This window comes from Littorina saxatilis, linkage group LG4 (genome assembly GCF_037325665.1).
Source record: "Littorina saxatilis isolate snail1 linkage group LG4, US_GU_Lsax_2.0, whole genome shotgun sequence".
NCBI classification, from domain to species: domain Eukaryota; kingdom Metazoa; phylum Mollusca; class Gastropoda; order Littorinimorpha; family Littorinidae; genus Littorina; species Littorina saxatilis.
Genome location: NC_090248.1, coordinates 8,686,971 through 8,700,517, shown reverse-complemented (window position 1 = coordinate 8,700,517; position 13,547 = coordinate 8,686,971). Strand labels below are relative to the sequence as shown.

The 13,547-nt window shown below is 41.0% G+C and overlaps 2 protein-coding genes across 3 annotated transcripts in view; both read left to right on the top strand.

Annotated features, from left to right (window-relative positions):
* Positions 1 to 9,785, top strand: part of LOC138963896 (putative universal stress protein SAUSA300_1656) — a gene marked incomplete in the record, with an annotated part of 14,624 nt that extends 4,839 nt beyond the window's left edge. Inside the window, 1 exon segment of the mRNA XM_070335746.1 lies at positions 7,263 to 9,785. Coding sequence (XP_070191847.1) covers positions 7,263 to 7,460 — 198 coding nt within the window.
* A 3,307-nt stretch (positions 9,786 to 13,092) lies between these two features.
* LOC138963894 (universal stress protein in QAH/OAS sulfhydrylase 3'region-like) overlaps positions 13,093 to 13,547 on the top strand; it is a 19,969-nt gene continuing 19,514 nt past the window's right edge. Inside the window, exon 1 of one of the 2 annotated variants that reach the window (XM_070335740.1) lies at positions 13,093 to 13,360. In XM_070335740.1, the coding sequence (XP_070191841.1) occupies positions 13,303 to 13,360 (58 nt within the window). In that variant the 5' untranslated portion in view covers positions 13,093 to 13,302. The remainder of the gene's footprint in view (positions 13,361 to 13,547) is intronic. The other variant, XM_070335742.1, reaches the window with a different exon arrangement.

The window sequence follows — 13,547 nt, the reverse complement described above, 5'->3', positions numbered from 1 at the left end:
CCCCCTTTCCCCTATCCCATCTCCCCCCTTTCCCCGTCGCGATATAACCTTGAATGGTTGAAAACGACGTTAAACACCAAATAAAGAAAGAAAGACGTTAAAGCCATATGTACTCGATGACTATACACGCTAATTGCTTTACCAACAGCTGGAGACATGCTAAATTAAGTTCCCTGCAAAATATTGTGGTCTAGGACCCCTTCAATGTTGAGATATGTTAATTTTCATTTTGATCTGGATCGTCCTATTTATAGATTTGCCAACAGAGGTAGCGTTGACGCAAGGGAAATAACTCCGCGTCTTTGTTTACATCCAAAGTTTTTGAGACTCTAAAACAAGCTGTAATGCATGTATATGGTCCGCGCATGGCGACATATCGTCATTACATGGTCTTATGGTGCGTTTGACATCGATTATGGGCAAACTACACTTTGTAAACACGGGAGCGCGTACATATGCCTTTAAACACCAAATAAAGAAAGAAAGAAAGAGTGCATTGGCTCCAGTCAGCTGCCTTCGGCAAACCGGTTTCCATTTCCTGTAGTCTGATCTATTTGCCATTTGTTTCCATGTCATGTAGCCTGATTAGTTAGTCATTTTGCAATCGTGCCATTTGCTCGTGAAGCTTCTCATCAAACAAATTAAAAACAAAACACGCAACTGAGGTGGAATTTTCCAATATTTAAAAAAATATATATTCCAGCGAGACATCCTGTTTCTTTAGCGTTTCTTCGCGTGCCGATCCAGGGCGTGATCATATCAAGTTACGCGTGTAATGTGTTTTTTTTAAACAAGACATAATCCTGGCAGTGTTTGTGTACAAAAGAAAAATAATTTGTTAACATGCACAACTTTCATCGAAATAATAGCTTGGAAAATATCTCTCGGATTAGGTGTCGAACAAATCAAACCAAGAGTGGAAAAAAACAAAAAACTTCCAAGGGTGAAAATCTGACAGAACCTTGTTATTCAAGCAAAAACTTAAACACACACACACACACGCGATTGGTGAAGAAAAAAAGTTCCGGTGTAACACGAAATTTTTACTCCACGAAAAATGTACTCCGGAGTAAAACATTTCGTACGAAATTCTTACTCCGAGTACACCTTTCGTACAAAAAGAACTCCCCAAGGCACGAAAAAATTACTCCCTCCACAAAATGTTGACACCCCAAAATTTTTACTTCCAGTAAAAATCTCGTACACGAAAATGGGATGCGGACGAAGGAATAATGCCAATATATGTGATCTCGCGCAAACAAATGTCGAGCTACCCTCCCTCCACCCCTTCCACCACCAAGACTAACAGGGGACAGGGGAGTAAAAGTTGCGTACACCAGGCGTGGGCAGTAAATTGCTCGTGTCAGGGTGGAATAATTTGTTCGTTATTTATTCGTCAGGGGAGTAACATTTTCGACCAAAATGTTGACTCGGAACACACATGTCGTTGGAAGTTATTTTCTCGTGTAGTGGGGGAGTAGTTTTTTCGTAAAGGGAGTAACATTTTCGTACGAAATTTTTACTCCGGAGTAAAATATCTCGTGGGAGTAATTTTCTCGTGTTACACCGGAGCCAAAGGGATCAAATCAGACAGAACCTATATAGCTCTGCAGAGTCCTATGTATTCAAACAAAACGTAAACCCAGTGCCATACGACAGGAGAAGTAAATAAAAAAAGTTTTCAATGTAGAATTTGCTCAGCCTCGGGTTGTCTCGAGCAGCTGTTGTGTGCGTTCAGTCCCTGTCCCGAGTAACATCACCACGCCGCTAATCCCTGGCTCGAGCAGCTGTTGTGTGCGTTCAGTCCCTGTCCCGAGTAACATCACCACGCCGCTAATCCCTGGCTCGCTTCCAAGGGAGAGAAAGAGAGGAGGAAGGTCGATTTTCTGTTGCCCTCCAGTCTTATGCTTGAAGGAAGGGAAGAAGGGTAAACTGGATCTCGGATTGCCAACGGCATTAGAACTGGCTGGGTTCCAATCAGAACTTAGGGTGGCTATCGATGTGCAACTGATAATTGAGAGAAGAAGAAGTTGAAGAAGAACGAGAAATAGTTAAAAAACAAAGGAATACTGTACTCACCAATACAAGAACGAGACAAGACGGTACGAATTTTCGCTTATGGAAGCTTCATCAGGAAAAACAAGAACACAAAAGACAACAAAAAGCAGACGCAACACGGAACGAACAAGGTTTGAAAGAAAATGAAGGGGAAACACGCAATAAAGGGAAGGAACTCTAGGAACGGAAATGAATGAAAGGGGAGAGAAGTGGTTGGATAATGTCATGGGCACAGGCATACTAGACTAAAAGTGATACACATTCATAAAAGGGGGGGGGGGGGGGGACAGAGGGGAAAAAAAAGGGGGGGGGAAACAAACGTACGCACGCACACATACACACACACACAACCAAAAACATGAATACACACATAAACACACACACACACACATTCACACACAAACACACACACACACGTACCGTAAATCCACAGTATGTTTGGGGAATACAAGTACATCACATTTTCGCATTCAAACCGGAAGGTGTGGATGTGCCCAGGGATAATATGAAATCGGACTCTACTTGTTATTTATTACTTATTATTTATTATTTATTTATTATTTATTTAGTTCGAGAAATAGTAGTAGAGTGGAAGTAGAACACCAAGATTCTGTCAGATTGTAACCCTTGGAAGTGTTTTGTCCCACTCTTGGTTTGATTCGTCGAAATAATCCGAGAGATATTTTCCAAACTTTTTGTTCGATGAAAGTAGTGCATGTTAACAGTATTTTTTTGTGTGCAAAATAAACAGAAATTCTTCTTGATTTGTACAAAAACGCTCTCACGATTATGTCTTGTGTAAAAAAAAAAGAAAATTAAGACAAGAAAGAAAAAACACACACATGGGTAACTTGATATGATCACGCCCTGGATCAGTACGCGAAGAAACGCTAAAGAAACGGGATATAATTATCGCTGCAAAAAACGAAAAAAGAAGGGAAAATTCCACCTTGCGTGTCTTTTGTTTTTGTTTTGTTTTATGAGAAGCTTCACGAGCAAATGGCACGGGTGCAAAATGACTAACAAATCGGGCTACATGAAATGGAAACAAATGGCAAATAGATCAGACTACAGGAAAGAGTAGTAGGGGTGGATCTGAGTGGGTTCCTCGGTTGCGGAAACCACCCTCCCCCCCCCCCCCCCCCCCCACCACCCATACCCTGCAATGTAAATGTACATGTATGTACCTTTGTTCTCAATGAGACCGGAAATAATGATAATAATGAGAGCTTATATCGCGCGAACCACAGGAAACTGTGCTCTCCGCGCTTTACATATTAGGCCAAAAAAAAAAGGTCTGTTTACGGTAACTTAGGCCAAAAAAATAGGGTCGGTAGGTCGGGATTTTTTTTTTTTTTTTCTCCAAAAAACCATATTTTTTTTCCCAAATGCCAAAAAAAAAGTCGAGGGTCGCGCAAAAAAAATAGGGTCGGTCGGGTTACCGTAAACAGACAAATTTTTTTTTTGGGGGGGGGCCTTAACTATGAATAAAAACCATACTATTTAAACATCAAATACATATATACATTCACCCCCCGCGGGTTAGGGGGAAGAATTTACCCGATTCTCCCCAGCATGTCGTAAGAGGCGACTACCGGATTCTGTTTCTCCTTTTACTTTTGTTAAGTGTTTCTTGTATAGAATATAGTCAATGTTTGTAAAGATTTTAGTCAAGCAGTATGTAAGAAATGTTAAGTCCTTTGTACTGGAAACTTGCATTCTCCCAGGAAGGTCATATATTGTACTACGTTGCAAGCCCCTGGAGCAATTTTTTTATTAGTGCTTTTGTGAACAAGAAACAATTAACAAGTGGCTCTATCCCATCTCCCCCTTTTCCCCGTCGCGATATAACCTTCGTGGTTGAAAACGACGTTAAACACCAAATAAAGAAAGACATATACATTCTAACAAAAATAACCTTTTCAAATGCTTAATTTGAACAGCATCTCAGTCTGGCCAGCCCCTGTACCTCTGCCTTATGTTGGAACCTCCCTCTTGTACAGTAGGTCCAGGCCTGAGTAGTGAAAGGAATGGCGGTACTGAGTGGTGAAAGGAATGGCGGTACTGAGTGGTGAAAGGAATGGCGGTACTGAGTGGTGAAAGGAATGGCGGTACTGAGTGGTGAAAGGAATGGCGGTACTGAGTGGTGAAAGGAATGGCGGTACTGAGTGGTGAAAGGAATGGCGGTACTGAGTGGTGAAAGGAATGGCGGTACTGAGTGGTGAAAGGAATGGCGGTACTGAGTGGTGAAAGGAATGGCGGTACTGAGTGGTGAAAGGAATGGCGGTACTGAGTGGTGAAAGGAATGGCGGTACTGAGTAGTGAAAGGAATGGCGGTACTGAGTGGTGGTAGTAGCGGGGAATAAAGCGAAAAAGAAACACCAGTGATAGTATCAGAAATAGTAGTTGTAAAAGTGGTCATGACAAGGCCAAGAACGACAGATCGAGCTGAATTAATGTGTAATTGAAAAGTGCTGGGTCCATTAAAAACGTTCAACGCGTGCTGGACAGATTATGCTGCTTTCACGCGCGTGCATTTGCAATTTGCTGGCCTTTTTTTTCTGTTACAGCAATGACCTGCAATAGTTTTCTGTTCACCTTTTTGTAGTGCAAGTGTCTCCAAGTCTTCCTCCTTTTCCCCGTTTCCTTCCTGTTATCTCAGGGCTTGAAGACGATGTTCGATCGATTTCCAACGCCTTGGCTTTGCTAAGGGCTTTTTGTATTTCACAGAGAGGGAGAGAGAGGGAGAGGGAGAGACTCGGACTCAGAACTTTACTACAGAGAGAGAGAGAGAGAGAGAGAGAGAGAGAGAGAGAGAGAGAGAGAGAGAGAGAGAGAGGGAGAGAGGGAGAGAGATGGGAGAGAGTGGCCAGGAAAGAGATAACGAGAGACAGGGGTAGGGGGCAGCGGGGGAGAGAGAGAGAGATAAAGGGAGAGAGAGATAAAGGGAGAGGGAGAGAGAGAGATAAAGGGAGAGAAATAGAGAGAGAGAGAGAGAGAGAGAGAGAGAGCGGCCAGGAAAGAGAAAACCAGAGAGAGAGAGAGTGTGTGTCTGTGTGTGTGTGTGTGTTTGATTCCGCAGATAAAATTCCGCAATCGGCTGCACACGTATCGAACGGTTAAATGGAAATTGCTCCTTCATTTCTTGATATTTCACGAGAGCTAAAGCACAGAATTCAATGTGTTATTCGTTGCCAATTTCTTTGCAAGGCGTGAGGCGATCTCATCGTTTTTTGGCAACACGACGCTGAAAAGTGTGTAATTCGCATAAAGCCAAGAATGTTAGCAAACTGACTGAAGTGATTTTAAAAGGTCGTCCATTCCGCAGTAACGAATTTACTGAATACCAGAGTTCAGGGAACGTATGAATAATGTCTCCCTTTTCGTCAAAAGAAAGAAATGCTGCACGCTTAACCTTCTCTATTCAGTTCTATTCGTGTGCAGAAGCTTGATCCCTCGCTCTCAATATTTATTGTGAAACCTTGAAAGGGTTCGTCAGTTGAAGGAAACACACATGAACGGACAGTGAATGAAACCAAAACTTTTCACACTGCCCCCCCCCCCCCCCCCCCCCCCCGAAAAAAAGTAGAAGAGAAAGGTGAAAGCAAAGGCGCGGCTTGGGGCAGGTGGAGATATCCACAGAACGCAGCTTTTACGTCGGGGTGATAGTTTTAATTACTGTAATTTGACTGATTGATGATTGGCCTGCTAAGCTTTTAAAGCGTGGCAGGGGGTCTTTATGCATCGACATGTGGCAGTTTGTACTACAAAAACTGGCAGTAATGGGAAAACATGAACGTTAAGACTAGATCCTTGGGATAACCAGGCAAAAAATCATAATGATGCGGGGGGGGGGGGGGGGGGGAGGGTACGTGTGTGTGTGTGAAGGGAAAGAGAGAGGGGGCGAAAGGAGACAGGGGGAAAGGACAGAGAGAGAGGAAGGGAGAGAGGGAGAGGGATGTATACAGAGAGAGAAAGATGGAGAGATGGGGGTGGAAGAGAGAGAGTGTGTGTATGTGTTTAAGGAACTCCATTTCATAACACCATAGGAATCAAAGCAGGGTTTATACGCGCCTTTTGTTAAGTATGCTCCACATTCATGCTTTCAAATAATCTGTTTTTATTATCACAAGCTTCTTGGTAAACATTTCCTCCAAACCGTTTTTAACAGTTACTGTTCTCGGGCCAGGTTCGCTTGACTTGCAGCGTTGACGGATGAGTCTGTAATCTAGGAAGCTGTTTATAGCCGGTGTTTATATTCTGGACTCTTCTTCACAAACTTCCCTTCTTTACACATTCGCTCCTGTATACAAATGCGCAAATCTCTGGCCTAAAAAAAAATATAAAAAAAGGAAACGCAAAAACGTTGAAAGTACACATCAGTTTTCAAGCAGACATTTTGCGAAGTTCTTCCAATAGCTCTTTGAATGGAAGGCAGACAGCATTGTGCAAACCCCATAATTACTGCAAACGTATGAAACACCCTTGTCTCACCGCATCCAACACAAGGGCGGCATGTTGAGCTAGCCAGAGTGTGACAGAGAGGCATACTTACTGGCTGACGTCGAGATGGAACACAATTATTAAGAGGCAATAAATGGAACCTTCGTGGTCGGCTGGGCGTTAAGCAAACAAACAAACAAACTAAATAAATAGAACAAACAAAAAAGTTAAATTATAAATTTAAAAAATAATAATAATACAAATGTCTTAAACAACTACCCAAGGGACCGACCAAAAGTGGTCGTTATAGACAGGTGAACGCTGGTGAAAGGGGAGTTATACACAAGGAAAAACATGTCTGGGATCCTTGGCATGGTCTTTGCAAGCAGGTGGTCGCTTTGGAATGGTGTTCGCAAGGGCAGGTTCAATATAAATATGAAGAAAAAATATATGGAAAACAAATTTAAATGTTTATTTTTTACAGGTTGAATTAAGGATACAAGGTTGAGGTTGGAATGTAATAATACAAACAATTAAAATATGGCAATTACATGTTTCTTTCTTTCAGGTTGAAGGTCAGTTCAAGGTCGTGGGTGACAAGGTCAGGTTTGAATGTAATTATAATATAAGATCAAATGTGAAAGCAATTAAAATGTTGTTTTTTTCAGGTGGAAGGTCAGTTCAAGGTTGTGGGTTGCAAGGTCAGGTTTGAATATGATGATACAAGATATGACAAAAGTGAAATATTTCTTTTTTTTCAGATCGACGGTCAGTTCAAGGTTGTGGGTGGCAAGGACACGTGGCATCAGATCATCAACTACCAGGAGTCGGTCAAGGCTGCCTTGATAGTGGTGGGAACCCGGGGGTCCAACGCCATCCGCAGAACCCTCATGGGCAGCGTCAGCGACAGCATCGTACACCACGCCCACTGCCCAGTACTCGTCTGCAGACACTCGTAGAAGGCCTCAAACGAACCACCTGTTTCTCTGTGTCTTTTTTTCTTTCTTTTTTTTTCTTTTATCTCCTGTTCTGACAGTTTCTATGTTTTGAACGTTTTGTATGTATTTTTATTTTCTTAATAATTATGATGGTGTTTTTTTAAATTTGGTGAATCGGACTACTGTATTGATTTTTTTTCTTTTCTTGAAGTTGAAATTTTTTTTCTTGTCGTTTGTTTGTTAAATAAGCGAACTGTTTGTTTTAGAAGACCTAGTTGGTTTGAATTGATTTTTTTTTCTCATTGGATTTTCGAGCTGAAACGGCTGAGATAAACACCAGTATTTCGTGTACCCCAAAGCACAAACTGTATGTTTTTTCACTTTTTTTTGTCAAGAACCTCAAACGGAAAATTATTGGAACAGGTGAAACAGAGGCCACCTCTGTCTACACACATCTTCTTCCCATGACCACAAGAATTGCTGTATTTTCCCAGTTTGATTAAAATACATTCATTTTTTCTGAAGCATATGCTTGTGTGTACAACAAAACCACTGAGATATTTTCACTAGTTAAGTGTTTGTTCTCTTGAAACGTTTCTCTTGCTCAATGTTTTGACTGCATTGATTGTAAATCTTCGGATTTTCTGTAAAACTATTTTTTTGGTAGAGAATTTCTAAGCACGCTTTGACCCTTTAGTTGCACTGAATGACTCGTTTTCTGTACCCAGAACTAACAAAGCACAACAGAGATCAACTCTTGAAAGTATTGCACCAACAAAATAAAATTCCAAATTGTCCAGGATACTTTTTACTGAAACATCTCTTTGAAATGTGAACAGTAATTTCCCGTTTTGTAGATGCAACACAAACTCAATCATTGACAAAGTGTTGTGAGTGAGAGAGAATGCTTTTTGTGCTGCTGCGTTTTTACTGCATGTGCTTTTCTGTTGAAGCATTCATTGTATGTCTGTTTGAAGGGACTTGGCTTTACATAACTATAATATTGTCATAAGTATCATCTATTCTTCGACCCTTTTTTGTTTTTTGTTTTTTGTTTGGTCTTCTACGAAGGCTGTCAAGACTGACAGAAAACCACATAGTTTCCGTTTCTATGACAACATTCGTTTCCTCTTTCAATTTTCAAGAATATTTGGTCTTTCATTTAAAAAAAATGTATTCATGTATTATAGGTAGCGGAAACGCACCCCATTAGACTGTGACTCCTAAAATCTTTCACAAACCCCAACCCATTCTCATCATTCAAAAAGAAAAGCAAATGTGGTGACAGAAGTGTGTGAAAATGAAGTGTTTGCTTTGTATGCGCTCGTAGTGTTACATGTCGTAAAAGGCGGCCATATACTTAGTTCGCTAGGTTTTGCTAATAAGGTATTCTGCAGATATATTTTCTTTAAATCAGAAAGCTTCCACTGCAAAGAAAGAAAGGAGGGAAAAAAAGACCAACAGCACGTAAATGCCCTTTAGCTTTAATTGTCCTCATTAATGCGTGATCTGTTTTGGAAGATTATAGAACTGTAACATTAGGGAAGAGGAAGAAGTAATTAAAGGCGCCTGATAATCATTGACAGTAAGTTGTTGTTTCCGGAATGATGCCTGTATATTTGCAGACGTCACTACTCTCTACGCAAGGAAATCAACAAGTCAGCGTTAAGCAGAAACAACAGTGTAGTAGAATGTTAATGTGTTTTATGATAGGAACATTTGCTAATGTTGTATACCTCGTTGGTAGCTTATTGAGTTTCAGTGGTGAAGAGGGAGGGAGGGGGGAGGGGAGATGTTTGTGATTCATGTATTTTCGTTTTTGTTAAATTAGGCCTATTAAGCGGTGTAAGCTTTATTACGTAATGTGGAAACATACACCTCCCTTTGAAAAACTTCGAAGAACAAAAAAGTTATGGTAAATGTAGTTGTATTTTATTTTATTTTTTTGAGGCTAAAGTATTGAAGTCGTAAGAAGTGGAAAAGTGTACTTTAACAGCCAATAGCTGTCGCTTTCTTTCAGTTGACCATTGCATAATGTAACTTAATTTACAGCTCGGTGTAGATTTTAAACCATACACATATTTTACAGACACGCCTGTAGTCGGTGCCATAAGTAACCAAAAAGCATTCCTTCTAAAAACCCGGGTAAAAATGGAGTTAAACGAGTGAGTTGGTTACTTCAGTAAAGTCTTGGTCTTTGTTTACTTATAACCAGACCTGCGTGAACAGTATTGTATGCCCATTTATTCACTTTCCTCTCAAGTTGTGAGTTTTGTTCATACATGAAAGTTGCCACTGTTCATAGTTATGTCAATATAGTTGTGATATAAATGGAAAACAAACGTATGGAATGTGTTGGTTGTGTGTGTGTGTGTCTGTGTGTGTGTGTGTGTGTGTGTGTGTGTGTGTCTGTGTCTGTGTCTGTGTGTGTGTGTGTGCGCGTGCATCCTGAACGGTGCTTTTATGCTAGATCATTTTGACACCTATACTTTCAGGTATGAGAGCATTAAGACAGTGTGGCACTGTTTCTCTTTTTTTCCATCTGGTTCCAACTTAAGATCATTTAAGTAAATATACTGTTAACACACACATATCGGGCGCTGTGAAAAGAGTAGGGAACGCGTACTCGTGTCCATGTCATTTTTGTCAGTGCACATCGCACACGCACGCACACACTCTCGAACACACTCACACACACAAATACACACTCACTCTCGAACACACACAGACACACACACACGTACACTTGCCATTGTATACGCCACACTTTCTTCATCCTCTCCGCCAAACGGACCATGACACAAAACACCGCACGGTCCTCGCATCAAACGAATGGCAAGCCAAACAAGCGAAGATAGAATCAAACGCTACACAGAATCTCATGAAACCCAATAACCCAAGAGGAATCGAAGCGACAAACATCCTGGGTCTGGCATCCCTCGTTATCTGCTCCTACTAATTTTCGTCGTTTTTTATTTTACCTTAAAGACACAGTCAGCCGCCCGTAAGGCCTAAAAAAAAAATAGGTGTGGTTACGGTAACCCGACCTACCCTATTTTTAGGGGCCGATCCTATAATTTTTTATTACATTTGTCAACAAACAAAAAAAAACGAGTGCAAAAAACGCAATGAAAGCGAAAGCGCCCGAGTCGCACACTTATTTCCCTGTCAAGTAGGTTTAATTTGTACACATTAGAAAAAAAAGTTAAAAAAAAAGGGATTGCCTACCTTCCTACCCTATTTTTTTTTGGCTATGTTACCGTAACCACACCTTTTTTTTTTGTTGGCCTAAACCATCACAGACACTGTCAGGCTTTTACACACAGTACAAACACCCTTTCGTTTTAAACACTCACCGCTTGAGAACATACTAGGTGCCCTACGTAAAGAGCGTTTGGGCACTAGACCTAACTTTTAAAATCTAAATAATGAACTGACAGCTTGTTACACAAACATTCTTAAATCATAAAATAATTCTTTTTTCATCAAGACAAGATCAGTACAATTCGAAGTTTTGAAAGTTTAAAAAAAGATAGCCCGAAAGTGTGTCCCGCAAAACGTGGTTCTCGTAGCAGACGAATGTTCTGCATGTCGCCAGTTGCTTTGAACGGTCAACCGCCACCGCTAAGTTCGTGTGACTCGCAGCCGTTTGTTGCGTTTTAGATTCAGAGGAACACAATAACGTGCTATTGCAGATACAGCGAGTCGCATTGAAATCACAGACTGATTACTAACTTGTGAATAAAAGGAAAGTGGATCACACGGGTTCACGATGGCTCAGGCTTTATCTCACAAAAACAGGTGTGTGGTTTACGCGAGCTAAATATCCATTCAAACGAACTGTGTCATTTAATGCTATTACATGCAATTGCAAGTGTGTTCGATAAGGTTTGAACTGCTTTTTTCGTGAGAAGATTTGAATCGTTCTGTAAACCATTTGGGGCTTTAAATATAGGATGGACTGAGTCGCTAGTCATTTGTCTGTGTCAATAGTTAGTTAGCTGTTGCTTTTCGGGTCCAGCGGACCATAATAGGCCAAATCAGGACCCCGTCTGTGTCAATGATCTATGTCATTTGATGTTGTTAAATGCTATTGCGATTGTGTTCCATAAGGTTACACTATTGCTACTTTAGTGAAAGATGTCATCGTTCTGTGAACCTCTGTGAGGCGGAATGGGGCTTTAATGCTTGTTATTCTCTCAGGTGCCAAGAGATTGGATCCACATAACTCTCACTTACTCTATTACAAATGCCGCATGCATTAGAGCGCGTCATTTCCTTTGCTGCTCAGGTCTTATTGTTACTTTTTAATGCCCGTGAAAAACGGAACACAAAATTAAACAGACGATCCTGTTATAATTAGCATTGCTTTACAATAATAAGATTAATCTGACTGCGAAAGTTTCAGGGAGTTTAGTTTATTGAAAGAATCATTATCTGGTTCTAAGAAACAAAAGGACATAAACGCTCTGAATAATTCTATTGAAACACAAAATAAGAGTTATGTGGAACCTGTCCCCTGGCATCTGAGCGAAGCCTTGGAATGAACAAATGACTTTCATCCTCATTAATGATTTATGATTCTCGCTTAGGGTAATCTGGGTTTTGACGGACAGCTGACGTCGATCGATAAGAATAGTCTGCCGTGAAAGAGGCTTACATTACTTTGAACCTGCCAACACGCGATGTTGTTTATATACAAATGTGTATCAATGGCTCGGAAGTCGTAGATAGTAGTATGATTTTAATAGAAATCCTGCATTTGACGACACCTCGAATACGGCAAGTTGAATGCGTGCATTAAATTGTGCAGTTATAAAAGATAAAAAATAAAATAAATATGAATGATAAATAAACGTGAACAGTTTGATTGCAGTCTTCAGTATAAGAAAAGGTGCGGGCGAAAAACGCAAAATAAGGGCGGACGATGATCAGCAACGGAATTCGCGACCAGAGCAAGACACTCAGTACTTAACGCACGAGTGATCGTTTTCGTTAGTGAACGGTTAGATGTGCAAGATAACAACAACAACAACAACACGCAAAACAAAAACAACAACAATAGCAAACAAACAAACTAACCAACAGCAGCAACAACAACAACCAAACAAATGAACAAAACAACAACAATACATAAACAAAGAAACAAAGAAACATACAAACACACACACAACATCACCACCACCACCCCCACCACCCGGCACCACCACCAACAACAACAACAACAACAACGTTATCAAACGTGCCCAAGCCTTGGTAAAGCTGCTGACATTGGCAAGTAAGCTATTAAAAGTTTTATGTTTTTATTTCATTCATTTTTAAAGCTTCACACTTTCATTGTTGATATAAGTAATAATTGCTCGACGAGGGTTGATGGAGGATTTTTTGGACGGTTGAGACTGAAATACTAGTAGTTGGTTCATAATAAACACTAGTACGACGCAGGGTTAAACTTTCCCTTTGTGTTTACCACTCTTGACCTTTTCTCCGCAGCATCCTTACGTAACGTGGTGTTTTCTCTAAAAACCACAACGACGCACTAACCAAAGGCAAGGCGAACTATAGTAAAGCCTTCTCTTCAAGCGCCTGTGTTTGGTTCTTGACCTTATTGCGGGAGGAGCTGTTTTTAGCCTACACCGGTGCAACGCACTGCTGGTTTGATTCAGAGCAGAGCAAGGCGAGTTTTACGACTGGTCCGCGAAACAGCGCGCCTCACACCGGTTTTCCACGAGACCTTGCCCCTGTGTCGTCTGCTTTCATTCAACCGTCTCGTCGCTTCTGGAAAACCTGAAGACTGCGAAGCTATCGAGTGATATTTTGACTGAAGTTTGTGAGAGTTTAATTAAGAAATAAGAATTTGATCATGTCGACCGTTCTCATCTGCGCTGACCGAAGCAACCACAGCGACTTTGCTCTTGAATGTGAGTATTGTTTTATGAACATCCTGGAAGACAGCGATTGCGTGTGCGTGTGTAACTGTGCTGTGCATGTGTGTGTGTGTGTGGAGTCAGAACACGTGCTTTTTCGCTTGACTGATACAGTTGTTTTTTGCTCGTGTCAGTGTGTCAAGCAACATTTGCGCGGGGAACCGGCGTTTCCATCTGAGTG